This window comes from Pantherophis guttatus, chromosome 12, assembly GCF_059756535.1.
Source record: "Pantherophis guttatus breed Tessera chromosome 12, ASM5975653v1, whole genome shotgun sequence".
NCBI lineage: Eukaryota > Metazoa > Chordata > Lepidosauria > Squamata > Colubridae > Pantherophis > Pantherophis guttatus.
The window spans coordinates 22,319,383-22,335,997 of NC_142074.1; the positions used below are offsets into that span (position 1 = coordinate 22,319,383).

The following is a 16,615-nucleotide window of genomic DNA, read 5'->3' on the forward strand; positions in this document are numbered from 1 at the left end:
TCGTCTTCCAGCGACTTTGCAAACGGCTGATGAACCATTAAGCTTAAATCAACAAATCTATCTGTAATGCAGAAATAAATGGGAAGGGGGCGGGCCATGGAGCATGAAGGTGAATAATTAGAAACTCACCAAGTCTGTCGCCAAGCGCTTATTTTGGGGTTGAAAAAAAATATAAGACAAGGTCTTATTTTCGGAGAAACACGGGTGGGTGGGTGGATGGATGGATGGATGGATGGACAGACAGACAGACATAGATGGATGGATGGCTAGATAGATAGATAGATAGATAGATAGATAGATAGATAGATAGATAGATAGATAGATGATAGATAGATAGATAGATAGATAGATAGATAGATAGATGATAGATAGATAGATAGATAGATAGATAGATAGATAGATAGATAGATAGATAGATAGATAGATAGATAGATAGATAGATAGATAGATTGATAGATAGATAGAGTGGATGGATGGATGGATGGATGGATGGATGGATGGATGGATGGATGGATCGATCGAGTGGATGGATGGATGGATGGATGGACGGACGGACGGACGGACGGACAGACATCCTTGACAAGTAGCAAAGATTTGTTGACACTGTAATTGCGTCTGTATTATTTTTGCTGGCTTACTCGTTCAATAAATATTTATTTTAAAGAAATAAAACTGTCATAACGTTATTATAGCCTCCTTTGGATTAATATAAATGAGGAAGAGAGCATTCAAATGTTATTGGTTAATAAAATAAAAAAAAACCCACACATACTGTATTTCTCCTGCCCAAGTGCTAAGAGGAAGTTTGGCTTCTATAGGTAGTCCTAAACTTACGACCACAATTTCTGTAGCTAAGAGAAACGTTGGTCAAGTGAGTTTTGCCCCATTTTGCAAATTATTATAACCGTGAGTGAGTTGTATTTGCAGAATGGGTAGTCAAAAAAAAAAAATCAACTAAATTTAAACACTAATGGTAATATAATAAATAAAGGAGCCTCTCAGTTGAACTTCTTAAATGGCAGTCATTGTTGACTTACCATCTGAGACATGTCAAACTGGATCTTTAAAGAAGAGGAAACTGGTGAATACTAAAACAACTAAACAGATGGGCAGCATGCCCACAAAATTGTCTTGATTTGCGTTTTTGAAGCCCTGGAGATGCCAGTACCTTTTTTAAAAAAAATGTTTCTATGACCTTTCTGACTAGTACAGGTGTATACAGGTATTCCTCAACTCACAACATACTGTTCCGATCCAGCTCCCCAACGCAACAAACCCTCTGAACGTGAACTCAAAATATTCCTTTGTCAGAAATACAACTTTATCTCACTTTATTCTATTTTACCATATTTTATGTATTACATTATTGTATTTTATCCCATACCCATTGTGTTTTACCCTACTCTTACTTTAAATTGTTTGTTTAGGATTTTATTGGTAATACGTGTTTGAATCTTGTACGTTGATATGGCCTATAGGCTTAATCGATTGATAAAAATAATAACTTACAACAATTTGTTTAGTGACTGTTCAAAGGTACTGAAAATGGTGACTTATGACCGTTTTTCAGAGTTACGACCATGGCAGCATCCCTGCGGTCACGTGATCAAAATTCAGATCCTTGGCTGACTCACATTTATGACGGTGGCAATGTTCCCGGGGTCATGTGATCCCTTTTCTGATCAAGCAAAAGCAAAGTGCACTTCACGAATGTCTCACTTAGCCACGGAAATTTGTGACCACCGTTGTGGTCGTAAGTTTGAGGGACTAGCTGTAAATTTCAAGGCAGGGGGAAACAGGATTGCAAGAAAAAAAATCCAAATTTTCCAGTTTCCCCTCCTTTTGCTCAGGGAGGGCAGGGAGTCCCCAGATGTTGGTCTCCATCCTTGTATCAGGCCTGGAAGCCATCTTTGGCATTGAATCTTCAGGCCTGCCATGTTTACTACTGTGGGAAACTGGGAGAAGGGATTGTATGGAACATGGGTGATATATAGTCAAAATAACATTCTTTTCTCAGGGAGTCAAGGTCATCTTGCCCTGCACCTGGAGGGTTGGAACTGGGAGGCATCTCCAATTGGGATGGTGCTTTGATTGGACCATGTGATGGACATGTGGGTGCAGGGGAAGGGACTTTAACTTTCTTTTGGGTGGGGAAAACCTGGAAGCTTTCAGATTCCGGTTTTCCCAGATGTGCCAATAGGATATCTCTAATAAAATGGAACTTTGAGGAACTTCAAGCCTTGGCGTCTTCTTTCATTGGGGGTGTTACTTGGAACCCTGACATCCTGATTCCTTCACCGCTTGTCCTTCTGGGTCACGGAATCCCTCATTTCTCTTCCCGTGGGGAGTGGGGACTCTGTCCTTGAGAAGGGTGCCCTGAATTTTGACCTTGATCTTGCAGGTCTCCTGGTGGGGACGTTGGACGCCGTCTTGGATTCCACATCAAAAGTGGCCCCTTTCCGTATCCTGCACCAGACTCCGGATTCCCAAATTTATTGGTCTATTGCCTGCGGTAAAGTACAGTATAAATTCTTATTTTGTGTATTCTGATTTATTTACGCGTAGACCTCAACATTTCGTTTAGTAACCCCCCCAAAAAAAAGTGACTCATGACCATTTCTCACACTTGTGACCGTTGCACCGTCCCTGCAATCACACGATCAAAATTCAGACTCTTGGCCACCGACTCACATTTATGACGGTGGCAGTTTCCCGGGGTTCACGAAGACCCCTTTTGCGACCTCCTGACCGGCAAACTCAATGGGGAAAGCTGGATTCGCTTAACAGCCATGTTCCTAATTTAACACCTGCAGTGGTTCGCTTAACAACCGTGGCAAGAACTGGGGCAAAAACTGCCTGAACAAAGGTCTCACTCAGCGACATGAGTTTTGGACTCAGTTGTGGTCGTAACTTCGACGGCTACCTGTATTGATATCCCAGTTTTATCGTTTTTGCAAATAACTCAAGGTGGCAAACGTATTTCGCCCTCCTTCCTCCTCCTGTTTTCTCCCACAATAATAATAATAATAATAATAATAATAATAATAATAATAATAATAATAATAATAATAATAATAATAATAATAATATTAATAATTTTATTTCTATACCGCCCTTCTCCCGAAGGACTCAGGGCGGTGTACAGCCCATTTAAAAACAGAATAGACATCAATTTAAAATAATTTAAAAAACAAAATTTAATTTAACAAAAACGAGCGTCAAATATATTTACCGTATTTTTCAGACTATAAGACGCACTGGACCATAAGGACACACCTAGGTTTAGAGGAGGAAAACAAGAAAAGAAATAGTTTTTTGCCTCCGTGCGTCCCATTTTTGCCTTCCCCACCATCCAGAAGCACTCTGCATTTGGCCTCCCAAACCCTCCGCGCGTCCTGTTTTTGCCCTCCCTGGACACTACAGAGTGCTTCTGGACGCCGGGGAGGGCAAAAATTGGACACGCAGAGGGTTCGGAAGGCCAAAATCAGGCCCGTAATTTGCTCTATAAGATGCACAGACATTTCCACCCACTTATGAGGTGTGTGTGTGTGTGGGGGGGTGTTTTATAGTCTGAAAAATACGGTAATTGAAATATATATATATATATTTTGTCACTCAGGAACCAGCCGAGAAGAGATAACGGAGCACTGGGAATGGTTAGAGCGCAATGTGATGGAGACTCTCTCCGTCTTCGACTCCAACGAGGACATCGTAAGCTTTGTGCACGGGAAAATTCAAGTACGTAAAAAGCCCATCGTGAGTAACTTCGGGCTGGGGTTTTAACAGAATAACAGAGTTGGAAGGGACCTTGTAGGTCATCTAGTCCAACCCCCTGCTCAAGCAGGAGAGCCTACACCATTTCTGACAGATGACAGTCTGTTCTCTTCTTGAAAGCCTCCAGTGATGAAGCTCCCACAACTTCTGAAGGCAACTTCTGTTCCATGGGTTGATCGTTCTCACTGTCAGAAAATTTCTCCTTATTTCCAGGTTGAATCTCTCCTTGTTCAGTTTCCATCCATTATTCCTTGTCTGGCCTTCGGGTGCTTTGGAAAATAGCTTAACCCCCTCCTCTATGTGACAGCCCCCCAAATATTGGAAGACTGCTATCCTGTCTCCCCTGGTCCTTCTCTTCACTAGACTAGCCAGGCCCAGTTCCTGCAACCATTCATCGTATGTTTTCGTCTCCAGTCCCCTCATCATCCTGGTTGCTCTTCTCTGCACTCTTTCTAGAGTCTCAACATCTTTTTTGTAGTGTAGAGACCAAAACTGGATGCAGGATTCTAGGTGTGGTCTTACTAAGGTGACCCAAGGAGACTAAACTAGGTTTTTAAGAAAAAAACCCAAGAAAGTCCAATTGCCTTTTGGAAAAGCAATCTTTGGGACAATCCTGAACTTGAATGTTGAAGAATCTCACAAACATCAGTTAAATCTCCTAAAACCAGGATTGTTTTTGAATAATTTCTCGGGCATTGAGACACTATTCGCATTTTATTTTATCCTTAACGCCTCCTTCAGAGTAAAGTTCATTGCTCTTAGTTAGGTTTACTTCCTCATTGATGGCTAAGGGACAGTAGAGTTTTTATTAGTTTATTACTTAATTGCCTGGCAAATGCAATCCAGTACATATCAACCTAGAAGGTCGTCCTTTTACCATGAGTCCATTCTGGTTTCTCCCAGGTAAATACACCTGGGATAGCAAGCTAAGATTTCTTTTTCTCATCCCAAGTAACAACTCCTGATCTGACGCTAAATAGTTCTTGTATTTCCTATGGGATTATCTATGTTATTATCATTGTTTCTCTACTTTTCAGTTCTCCCACCCCTCTTCAGTTCCTGCGGATAGCATTAAGAGTAGAATAGAATAACAGAGTTGGAAGGGACCTTGGAGGTCTTCTAGTCCAACCCCCTGCTCAAGCAGGAAACCCTACACCACTTCAGACAAATGGTTGTCCAATCTCTTCTTAAAAACTTTCAGTGTTGGAGCATTTACAACTTCTAGTGGCAAGTTGTTCCATTGATTAATTCCACTGATTAATTTCTACCCCTGTTGTCCAACCATTTTTAAAACAAGTCCCAAGTTCGAAAATATTCTGTGTCTTCTTTTTCTTTTACCTTCATTGTTAATCTGTCCATTTCTGCACAGTCCAATATTTTCCTAATCATATCTTCTTCCGTAGGTGTTTCCTCGCTTTTCCAATGTTGCGCAAATACAATTCTTGGCGCTGTTAAAACCTGCAATATCAAATATATATTCTCTTTATCATATTTTTCTGGTATTATGCCTAACAAAGAATAATTCTGGCTTAAAATCTATATGCTTCCTTAACATTTTTTTCTAACCACGTATGCATTTTCGTCCAATTATTATTATTTTTTTTTGCTTTTGGGCATGCCCGCCACAGGTGGTAGTACGTGCCCGATTTTTGATTACATTTCCAACATTTGGTGGAAGTTTCTATTTCCATGTAGCTTCATAATGGAGACCATGATGGCGATCAAATTTTGGCAAAGGGACTTTAACTCCCACATCAGTTAGATTACTTTTGGAAACTGTTGGCTCATGTTTATTAGCCTCTTGACTCCTTTTTTTTTTTTAGGGCTTAATTGCTGAGGAGAATAAAGGGTCTTTAGTAAGAGAAGAAGATCCAGAGAAGTTCCGGGAAGCCCATCTGAAGTTTCAGAAGTGTTTTGGGTTGGCCGAACAGGAGAAACTCGTGACTTACTACTCGTGTAGCTACTGGAGAGGGCGGGTGCCCTGCCAAGGTTGGCTGTATCTGAGTACCAACTTCCTCAGCTTTTACTCGTTCCTGCTGGGAGCCGAGAGTAAGTAAGATCATTCGCCGAGGCACGATTTTATTTATTTTATTCAAGCAATATGGCCGCCCATCTCTTCATAGGGACTCAGGACGGTGAACGACAGCTAAAAACACAACCGGGCAAAAATAAAAATACACAATTGGAAGAAAATTAAACCATAGATCAGGGATGTCCAACCTTGCAACTTTTAAGACTTGGCTTAAAGTCTGTTAAAGTCTTAATGGCTGATTGGGGAATTTTGGGAATTGAAGTCCACAAGGCTTAAAGTTGCCAAGGATTTGTCACCCTTTCTATAGCTGTACATCATCAGTGTTTGAAGCCACTAGTATATAAAAGTAAAAGCAAACCCTGATGACGGTACCTAGTTTGGTAATGAAATGTCTGCAGAAAAACTATGAAGCTCGGAATGCACCCAGAACCCCAGAAGATCTCCTGATCGCTTTAGGTAAAGCCCATATGGCCTCTGGGTAGCGAACTCTGAAACGTCCAACCGAGATAGACAATGATGGGAAGGTCACAAACGGATGGACCTTGAAAAGCCATGTACCTGGATGGAGCACCTTCACGACTTCATTGGAAAAGTCCTCTTGAGGTTTGAGCAAGGAGAAGACCTGAAACTGAATTGCTTTTCTCTTAGAACGCAACCTAGAAATAAGGAGGAATCAACCTAGAAACGAGTTGAAATTTCCTGACAGAACAATTCATCAGTGGAACGACTTTGTGGGTGCTCCATCACTTTTCAAAAAAGATTGGACAAACTTTTGCTGGTAGGTTACAGGGTCTCCCCAAGGTGCTTTTTTTTTTCAAGAGGCAAGTGGACTTTCTGGTTTTTTCGTTGAAGAGGTTTTGCTTCTCACCCAAGAAGCTTCTTCAGTTCTGAGAGAAGCTGAAGAAGCTTCTGAGAGAAGCTGAGGAAGCCTCTTGGATGAGAAGCGAAACCTCTTCAAAGAAAAACCAGAAAGTCCAGTTGCCTCTTGAAAGAAAAAACAACTTTGGGACAACCATGACCTGGATGGCTTGAGAATCTCCTTAGATCGGTACAGGGTCTCCTTCTTGAGCAAAGGTTGGATTAGAAGACTCTAAGATCCCTTCCAACAACTCTATTATTCTATCACTTTTGCCATTTGCTTATGGCATATTGCCTTTATCATGTTAATAAATCTCTCACAAAGTCCATAAATTTTAGTTGTAAAATTGCCAATTTACATTATCAAATGCTTTCTGCGCATCTTAAGAAAATCAACGCCATTTGTTTTCCAGGATGGGCTTCGTAATATTCCAATGTATTTAAAATCATTCTCATATTGTTTTTAATCTGTCTCTTGGGAAAGGAGCCATTTTGGCCTGGATGTATAAATTCATTTAGAAACCTTTTTAGTCTCTCTGCCATTATTGAAGCATATATTTTGTGGTCAGCGTTCAGTAAAAATATGGGCCTCCGTTATTCTCCCTTCTGCAGTCAAACTCATAATAGCCTGGGATGAGATCTCCAAACTGGAAAAGACCTCCACGGTGATCCTGACAGAAAGCATCCACGTTTGTGCCCGTGGAGAGGACCATTACTTCTCCATGTTTTTGCACCTGGGTGAGACTTTCCTCCTCATGGAACAGCTGGCTCTCTACTCCGTCCGGAGACTCTTCGACAAGGAGAGCTTTGAAGCTGACCCGGTCCTCTGCGACCCCTTGCAAATCACTAAGAGGTCAGTAATTTGGAGACGGAGCCCAGAAGAAAAACTTGCATGCTGGCAAGGGGACAGAGCAAAAGAGAGACCTGTGTGGGGATTTTTTAAAAAATTGCAGATAGAGACGGACAGATTGACTTTAAAAATAGAAGAGAAAGAAGACACAGAACATGACTTGATATGGAATACATTTTATGAGTGGTTAGAGATAAGAGGTAGAAATTAGATGAAGAAAGACCGTTGCTATCTATGAATTAAATATAAAGATGGTTTATAATTATAAATACGCCAATATAATTAACAGAATTATAAGTAAGCTAATACAAAAGGAAACTTAGCCAAAACTATTCTGTTTCATTATTAGTATTGTTACCAGTATATGTGTTAATGTTTTTGTTTTTGTTCTCTCTGTGTTTTTCTTTTGTAAACAATACACCCTGAGAATACACTGTATTCAAAATGTTTATGAATAAATACCGTATTTTTTGGAGTATAAGACGCACCGGAGTATAAGACGCACTTACCTTTTTTGGTGAGGAAAAGAAGAAAAAGCAATCTCCCTCTGCCTCTGAGCAATTTTGCCTCTTTGCAGCAAACAGCAAACAGCCTGCTTTACTTTCATTTTCGTTTTCAGCATAGCTTGATTAGCACAAGGGGGAAAAAACCCTGCTCCCAGCAATTTACCTCTTTGCAGCAAGCAACAGAGCCCTGCGCAAAACAGCTGAGAGTCGGGAGGCCGATCCAACCAACTTGTGCTAATTAGCCCGTGCTGAAGCTGAAAGGAGCTGTTTTTTCTTGCTATTTGCTTGCAAGGAGGTAACTGCTGCGAAGCAGAGGCCAAAGGGTGGGGGCCAGTGGGTGGGCGGGGCTACATTCGGTGTATAAGACACACCCAAATTTTCACCCCCTTTTAGGGGGGAAAAAGGTGCGTCTTATACTCCGAAAAATACGGTATATGTATATATACAAAAAAAAAAATTTTTTTTTCCAAAATGGAATGAAAGAATTCCGGTTGCAAAGGTCGTTTCAATCATCAAGAAATTAAGATTATGCCGTAAAGGGAGAATTTGCGTTGTTCAGAGGTCGTCTTCTCTTTTGGCCCCCTAGAGGACTGGAGAATCGGGCGCACAGCGAGCAGTTCAACGCCTTCTTCAGGCTGCCCAGCGAGGAGACGCTGCGGGAGGTCCACGAGTGTTTCCTGTGGGTGCCCTTCAGCCACTACAACACCCTGGGGAAGATGTGCCTTTCGGAAAACTACATCTGCTTTGCCAGTCAAGATGGCTGCCTGTGTTGTGTCATCGTCCCCGTGAGAGAGGTGAGGGGAGAAGGAGCCCTTGGCCCAACTTCAGAAGCTTCTCTGCAAACATTCGGGTCAAACCTTAGATGGCAAAGACTTGGTCTTTCCTCAGGAAAGGAGAGAGGGAGGGAGGGAGGGAGGGAGGGAGTGTGGAAGGAAGGAAGGGAAAGGAAAGGAGGGAGGGATGATGGAAGGAAGGAAGGAGGAAGGGAGGCAGAATGGAGGGACGGAGGGAAGGAAAGGAAAGGATGGAAGAGGAGAAGAAAAAGGGAGGGAGGGAGGGATGATGGAAGGAGAGAGGGAGGCGGAATGGAAGGAGGGAGGGATGATGGAAGAAAGGAGGGAGGAGGGAGTGAAGGAAAGAAGGAAGAGGAAGGCAGGCAGAATGAAGGGAGGGATGATGGAAGGAAAGGAGGAAGGGAGAGGGGGAAGTAGAATGAATGAAGGGACGATGAGAGGGAAGGAAGGAAGGAAAGGAAGGGAGTGATGATGGAAAGGAGGAAGGGAGGCAGAATCGGAGGGAAGGAAGGGAGGGAGGGATGATGGAAGGGAGGGAGGCAGAATGAAGGGAGGGACGATGGGAAGGAAGGAAGGAGGGAGGGAGGTTGAAAGGGAGGGAGGGAGGTGGTATGAAGGGAGGGACGATGAGAGGGAGGGAGGGAGGAAAGGAAGGAAGGAAGGAAAGAAGGAAGGAAGGAAGGAGAAAGGAGAGGGCCCAAAATATAATTGCAGAAAAGAGGTAAAACCTGACAAATTATATTCCTTAGAGAACAATCTTTAATAGACAGAAACCTTGCCCTGTTCACAAGAAACACTTCCTGATAGTAGGTGGAGCAATATTTTATCGCATAAGCCTATATCCCTTCACGCACGGAAGCTGGCGTGTTATAGTTATAACCTGGCACCTGAATCCTGGCACAGAGACGGAGAAGGTTGGTCATCTTCCTGTTGACACAAAGTCCTCTTTGTGTTCCCAACTTTTTTCTTCACTTAAGCGAGCTGAAGATCATCTTGAATGGCAGGGGAAGCTACTCTCAAACCGGAATAAACACGGTCAACGAAACGGACTATATGTTCGTGTAGACACCTGGAGATCAGGGGTGGGCCGCTGGGGGTTCGGGAGAACCTCTAGCTAAGATTCTGTGCAGTTTAGAGAACCCCCAAATCCCACTCCTGGCTGGCCCCGCCCACCCCACCCCTCCCAGGAGTCCCCACGCGGTCTGTTTTGGATGCAGGTAAGTGTAGGGCGCACGCAGAGGCTCCGGCAGGCCTAAAAACGGGCCTACCGGAAGTTCAGGTCTCCGGAGCCTGGCGAGGCCATTTTTGCCCTCCCGGAGGCTCAAGAAAGGCCTCTGGAGCCCGGGGAGGGCAAAACTGCCACACACACTCCCTGCTGTGGTGCAGGAGGCTGACTAGGCCACGCCCACCATGGCCACGCCCACCCAGCAACCGGGCAGAGAACTCCTTGCTAAAATTTTTGGAGCCCACCCCTGCTGGAGATTCAACGGCAGGCCAGTTTTCAAGGTTTAAACATGGCTACCCTGGCAACAGAGTCTCATCCTGCTTCAAACCATCGAAGTTTTTGAGATGTATCCAGTTGACGTCGTAGGAGCTGGTAGGTTCTCGGTCTAATGGCCACCTGAGAGGGTGACTGTAGCCTCTTCCTCCCCCAACGCCCGCAGGTCACTTCAGTTGAGATCGCTGACCACGCCAGCAAGGCCATCACCATCGCTACCAAAGGATCCCGGGCTTTCCGTTTCTCGGAAGTGAGAGATTTTGAAGCTCTGGTGGTGAAACTCAGGACCAGATATAATGCGGCACCGAGCCCCCAGCACAGCGCGAGTGCAGAGGTAAGGGCCAAATCTGCCTATTTTTTGTTTGCGGTGCCTGGAAAAGGTGCTCCGTAAAGCGGAGATCTCTTTTCTTTGCTTGGATGCCTGTGGAACTCTCTGCCACCGGATGTGAGGGCAGCCGAACCCCCAACCCAGCGTGAGTGCAGAGTTAAGGGCCAAATCTGCCTATTCCTTGTTTGCAGTGCCTGGAAAAGGTACTCCATGGGGCAGAGATCTCTTTCCTTGGCCTGTGAGAGTCCTGTGGAACTCTCTGCCACCAGATATGAGGGCAGCCGAACCCCCAACATAGCACGAGTGCAGAGTTAAGGGCCAAATCTGCCTATTCCTTGTTTGCGGTGCCCGGAAAAGATACTCCGTGGAGCAGAGATCTCTTTCCTTGGCCCGGATGCCTGTGGAACTCTCCGCCACCAGATATGAGGGCCTCGACCTGCAGAAAGGGTTTCTCAAGGGCCCATTCAGAGAGGGAAAAGCTCTAATTAAGGAAGTTATTACTGTGCTTACCAAAAATTAGGCTGTGTTTGCCCAGCACAGTTAACCCTGTTGTGGATTAGAGTAACCTTTGGGTCAATATTCACACAACAAGATTCATCTTTGTTAGCTGACATTCCAATTATGGTTTCTTCCTTTGGTTTTCCTGGCTTAGATGGTCTCTTCCTTTGTTGGGTTCAGAATAGCAATCGCAAAAGCGCTTTGATTTATTTATATACCGCTTCACACTGCTTTACAGCTCTCTCTAAGGGGTTGACAGAGTCAGCCTATGGCGCCCAACCATCTGAGTCCTCATGCAATACTGCTTTCTACAACTGGGAAGGAAGGAAGGAAGGAAGGAAGGAAGGAAGGAAGGAAGGAAGGAAGGAAGGAAGGAAGGAAGGAAGGAAGGAAGGAAGGAAGGAAAATAGCATAGCAGTTAGACTTATATACCGCTTCACAGTGCTTTACAGCCTTCTCTAAGCAGTTTACAGAGTCAGCCTATGGCCCCCAACAATCTGGGTCCTCATTTTACCCACCTCGGAAGGACAGAAGACTTGAGTCAACTTGAGCTGGTCAGGATCGAACTCCTGCCAGTAGGCAGAGTTAGTGTGCAATACTGCATTCTACAACTGGGAAGGAAAGAAAGAGAAGGAGGGAAGGAAAGAAGGAAGGAAGGAAGGAAGGAAGGAAGGAAGGAAGGAAGGAAGCAAGCCTTAGCATTTAGACTTACATACCGCTTCACAGTGCTTTCCAGCCCTCTCTAAGCGGTTTACAGAGTCAGCCTCTTGCCCCCAATAATCTGGGTCCTCATTTTACCCACTTCGGAAGGATGGAAGGCTGAGTCAACCTTGAGCTGTTCAGGATCGAACTCCTGGCAGTGGGCAGAGTTAGTCTGAAATACTGCATTCTAACCACTGGGAGGGAGGGAAGGGAAGGGAAGGAAGGGAGGAAGGAAGGAAGGAAGGAAGGAAGGAAGGAAAATAGCATAGCAGTTAGACTTATATACCACTTTACAGTGCTTTACGCCCTCTCTAAGCAGTTTACAGTGTCAGCCTATGGCCCCCAACAATCTGGGTCCTCATTTTACCCACCTCGGAAGGATGGAAGGCTGAGTCAACCTTGAGCTGCTCAGGATCGAACTCCTGGCAGTGGGCAGAGTTAGTCTGAAATACTGCATTCTAACCACTGGGAGGGAGGGAAGGAAAGGAAGGAAAGGAAAGGAAAGGAAAGGAAAGGAAAGGAAAGGAAAGGAAAGGAAAGGAAAGGAAAGGAAAGGAAAGGAGGAAAATAGCATAGCAGTTAGACTTATATACCGCTTCACAGTGCTTTACAGCCCTCTCTAAACGGTTTACAGAGTCAGCCTCTTGCCCCCAACAATCTGGGTCCTCATTTTACCCACCTCAGAAGGACGGAAAGGCTGAGTCAACCTTGAGCCTGGTGAGATTCGAACTGCCAAATTGCAGGCAGCCGGCAGGCAGCAGAAGTAGCCTGCAGTACTGCACTCTCTAACCACTGCGCCACCGCGGCTCAGGTAGCGACTTCTCTTAGAGGCTGACCGCAGTTTTTGAAGACGTGAGGGGAGGGGCGAGGCACTGCAAACGGCAAAAAGGGAGCCCCGCCCTCCCCTGTGCCCGCCCACGCCTGCGCTTCCGCAGAGTTTTAATCCTTAGTTGTTTGGATTTGCTCCCCGCGTTTCTTCTCTCTAACAAAGTTGTACGCCTTCGCTTCTTCCAATGCCTCTCTCAGGCCAGGATCAGCTCAGAGGCCACCGCTGTCTGGGAGGACTACGAGGGGCAGCCGATGGCCAGCCACAAAGGCAGCAGCGCCACCGTTAGCACGGAAGCTCTGATGACCGTTTTTCACCCACACGATGCGGAGAACCTGGATTCAAAGATGGTAAGAAGAGATCCTGGTTACTCATCAACATCGAAGAACTCTTGTCCCGAAGGTGCTATTTTTTTTTTTTTTTTCAAGAGGCAACTGGGCTTTCTGGTTTTTTCTTTGAAGAGGTTTCGCTTCTCACCCCAAGAAGCTTCTTCGGCTTCTTCAGAGAGCTGAAGCTTCTGAGAGAAGCTGAGGAGGCTTCTTGGATGAGAAGCGAAACCTCTTCAAAGAAAAAACCCAAAAATCCGGTTGCCTCTTGGAAAAAAAAAAAAAAGCCAACCATGACCTAGATGACTTGAGAATGTCCATAGACACCAAGAACTGTTGTGAGATCTCACTTTCTCCGTGCTTGGCTGAATTTTTCCTTTTGATACGGAGCTTCTGCCATCTTGGTGGTCTTCTTGGAAGTGGTCTTCTTGGAAGAGGTCCTTCCTTGATCTTCTCGACTTCCAGAAACGTCCAATTGGGTCTCCCACCATGTTCATTTAGATTGGTGTTTCTCAACCTTGGTAGCTTGAAGATGGGTGGACTTCAACTCCCAGAATCCCCCAGCCAGCAGCGCTGGCTGCGAAAAGTGTTTCTCGTGAACAGGGCAAGGTTTCTGTCTATTAAAGATTGTTCTCTAAGGAATATAATTTGTCAGGTTTTACCTCTTTTCTGCAATTTGGCCCCTCTCCTTTCCTTCCTTCCTTCCCTCCCTCTCATCGTCCCTCCCTTCATTCTGGCTCCCTCCCTTCCCCCTTTCCTTCCATCCATCATCCCTGATGTCAGCGTCCCAGCACTGACATATATAAGGAGAGGAGAAGCTTGAACTTTTGCCTACTTAATTCCTTTGAAGATTCTGTCTCCTCGGAGATGGGAGGAGGGGGACATTCCTGTGATCTGATGGAGAAGGGATGAGGAAAGTGGCTTGGAAGATAGCCAATGAGACGCAGAGAATTGGGGATCGGAAAGGGAGGGATTGGGGGGCAAAGGTCAGTACTGACCGCGAAAGAGCGCTGCTGGCTGGGGGATTCTGGGAGTTGAAGTCCACCCATCTTCAAGCTACCAAGGTTGAGAAACACTGATCTAGATGTTTTGACTTTTGATTTCTCCTAATATGAATCTTTCCCTCTGTTTAAATATGTCCTGGATGGGTGGACTTACAAACAGTTCATTTACTGACCGAAGTTACAACGGGAATGAAAAAAAGTGACACGGAGGTTTTTCACACTTACGACCCTTGTAGCATCCCTACCGTCACGGGTTCAAAATTCAGACTCTCGGCAACTGATTCCTATTCATGATGGTCGCATGACCCTAGCATTTTGTCTGTAACCATCTCTTTTTTTAAAAAAAAATATATCTGTGATAGGGCCTGTTCGTTTTGCATTCTTCTGCCTCTCTCTCTCTCTCTCCAAAACAAAAAAAAACCAACAACTTCTCATTGAATGTTAACCTTAATATAACCCCGTTGATGGTCTTCTCGGCGTTTTGTGACTTTGTGCTCAAGAGGCTTCTTGATCACCTTGTTCCATTAGTTAAAAGAAAAAATGAAAGAGCAATCCTGGAACATCCTTTTCATAGAGTGCGGACGGGGCGTGAGTATGTTTCGGACGAAGAAAACCCGGGATCTGGTGGTCAGAGGAATTCCAGAAGTCTTAAGAGGAGAACTTTGGCTTCTGTTCTCAGGTATGGTCCATATTTGGAATAATGAGGTATATAATGTTCCCTTTATATACTGCCTTCCTTAGTGATATTTCTCTCTCTGAGCACAATGAGAATATATCTGCTGAACAAAACTCAGCACTGGCAACAAGAAAGGCATCCGGCCAGTAAACACTTTGCTAGCTCCATTCAGTTGCCCAGACTCCACCTTGCAAGGGATCATTATGGGGTCGTTAAAAAATGATGATGATATACTGCCTTCCTTGGAAGAAATAGTCCCCAAGTAGACTTGAAGGAACATCTCTATGAGCCGCGTTGGCGCAGTGGTTAGAGTGTAGTAGTGCAGGCTACTTCTGCTGATCACCGTCTGCCAGCAGTTTGGCAGATCGAATCTCACCAGGCTCAAGGTTGACTCAGCCTTCCGTCCTTCCGAGGTCGGTAAAATGAGAACCCAGATTGTTGGGGGCAATAGGTTGACTCTGTAAACCGCTTAGAATGGGCTGTAAAGCACTGTGAAGTGGTATATAAGTGCTATTGCTATCTCCAGATGATCCTTCCCAGCAGGTCGCATCCAGTCAACGTTGAGTGAGGGGAAAAGTCCATTCTCCTTCAGGTCCAGCTCAACTCATAGCTGGCCGAGGAATTCTGGGAGTTGAAGTCCACAAGTCTTAAAGTTGCCGAGTTTGGAGACTCCTCCCCCTGATCTATGCAAAGCTTTTGTCATTCGAGACGCAATTACAACAGTCTTTTTCCTGTGAAACTTACACCCCTGGGCAGGCGCTGTCAATGACATGGCAAGCCATCCCGGCTATTACTCGGAGGTGGTGGAAAAATCTTTTGGGACGTGCACCCTGGAGACGGACGAAATCGAGCGGGATCTGCGGCGCTCGCTGCCCGAACACCCCGCCTTCCAGAGCGATACGGGCATTTCGGCCCTCCGTAGGGTCCTCATCGCCTACGCCTACAGGAACCCCAAGATCGGCTATTGTCAGGTAGGCTGCGCCTCTGGTCTCCAACTTGGCTCACGTTGTCGAAGTCACACTTTTGGTGTCTTTATTTGCATGGGACTGTGGAAGCGTTTCATGATAAAGGCGGTCCTTGACTTACAACTGTTGTTCTGTCCCCATTAAACGTTAGTCTTGTGTGCAGCTCGACATGCCGCTAAACCCACCTATCCACCAATAAAACAGACGGTGTGCGTAGATCTGGATGCTTTATTGAAAGAACAGGATATGGTGAAACTAGGGGAAAACAGGGATACATACAATGAGAACCAAATACAAGATAGACAGTATTGAGTTACTGCGGAACGTAACAATTAATAAATCAATACAAGCAATTTAAATCTCACCAACGATGCTGTGTGTGTGGAAAGTGGGTTTGTCCTTGGATGACCATGTGCCACAGATTAAGATGGATTCTGCCTTTGTGCTTCTGCCTTATGCAAATACTAAAGGAAATGGGAGTCTGGCTTCCCAGCATGCACTTGGTTTGAGAGTGCGGGCTGATGGGTAAAATGGGTTGGATCAACTCAGGGGTGGGTTCTAAATTTTTTTACTACCGGTTCTGTGGGCGTGGCTTATTTTGTGGGCGTGGCTTGGTGGGGGTAATGTGACTGGGTAGGCGTGGCCAACTTTTTTTTTTTTTTACTTTTAAAAGCATTTTTTCTACAACCTTAAGAGGTTGCAAAAAAAAATGCTTTTAGAAGCTTCTGACGATCAAGCAACTCAGCTGCGACCACCAGAGGCTTTTAAAGGTATGAAGAGGTTGTAGAAAAAAATGCTTTTAAAAGCCTCTGACGATGCCAGCTGAGCCGGGCGATCATCAACAGGCTTTTTTTTTTTTTTTTTACTTTTAAAACCATTTTTTCGGCCGAAGAGGTTGTAGAAAAAATGCTTTTAAAAGTAAAAAAAAAAAAAAAAAAAGCCTCTGATGAGGTGGGCGGGTTAGACATGTACTTCCCG

At 44.9% G+C, this 16,615-nt stretch overlaps 1 protein-coding gene across 1 annotated transcript in view; it reads left to right on the plus strand.

The window, feature by feature from the left end:
* The window catches only part of TBC1D8B (TBC1 domain family member 8B), a 38,247-nt gene that overhangs the window by 8,601 nt on the left and 13,031 nt on the right, over positions 1 to 16,615 (plus strand). The window contains exons 2-10 of the mRNA XM_060681665.2: positions 2,402 to 2,512; positions 3,620 to 3,738; positions 5,598 to 5,823; positions 7,277 to 7,517; positions 8,607 to 8,814; positions 10,479 to 10,646; positions 12,867 to 13,016; positions 14,525 to 14,675; positions 15,429 to 15,643. Coding sequence (XP_060537648.2) covers positions 2,402 to 2,512; positions 3,620 to 3,738; positions 5,598 to 5,823; positions 7,277 to 7,517; positions 8,607 to 8,814; positions 10,479 to 10,646; positions 12,867 to 13,016; positions 14,525 to 14,675; positions 15,429 to 15,643 — 1,589 coding nt within the window. The remainder of the gene's footprint in view (positions 1 to 2,401; positions 2,513 to 3,619; positions 3,739 to 5,597; positions 5,824 to 7,276; positions 7,518 to 8,606; positions 8,815 to 10,478; positions 10,647 to 12,866; positions 13,017 to 14,524; positions 14,676 to 15,428; positions 15,644 to 16,615) is intronic.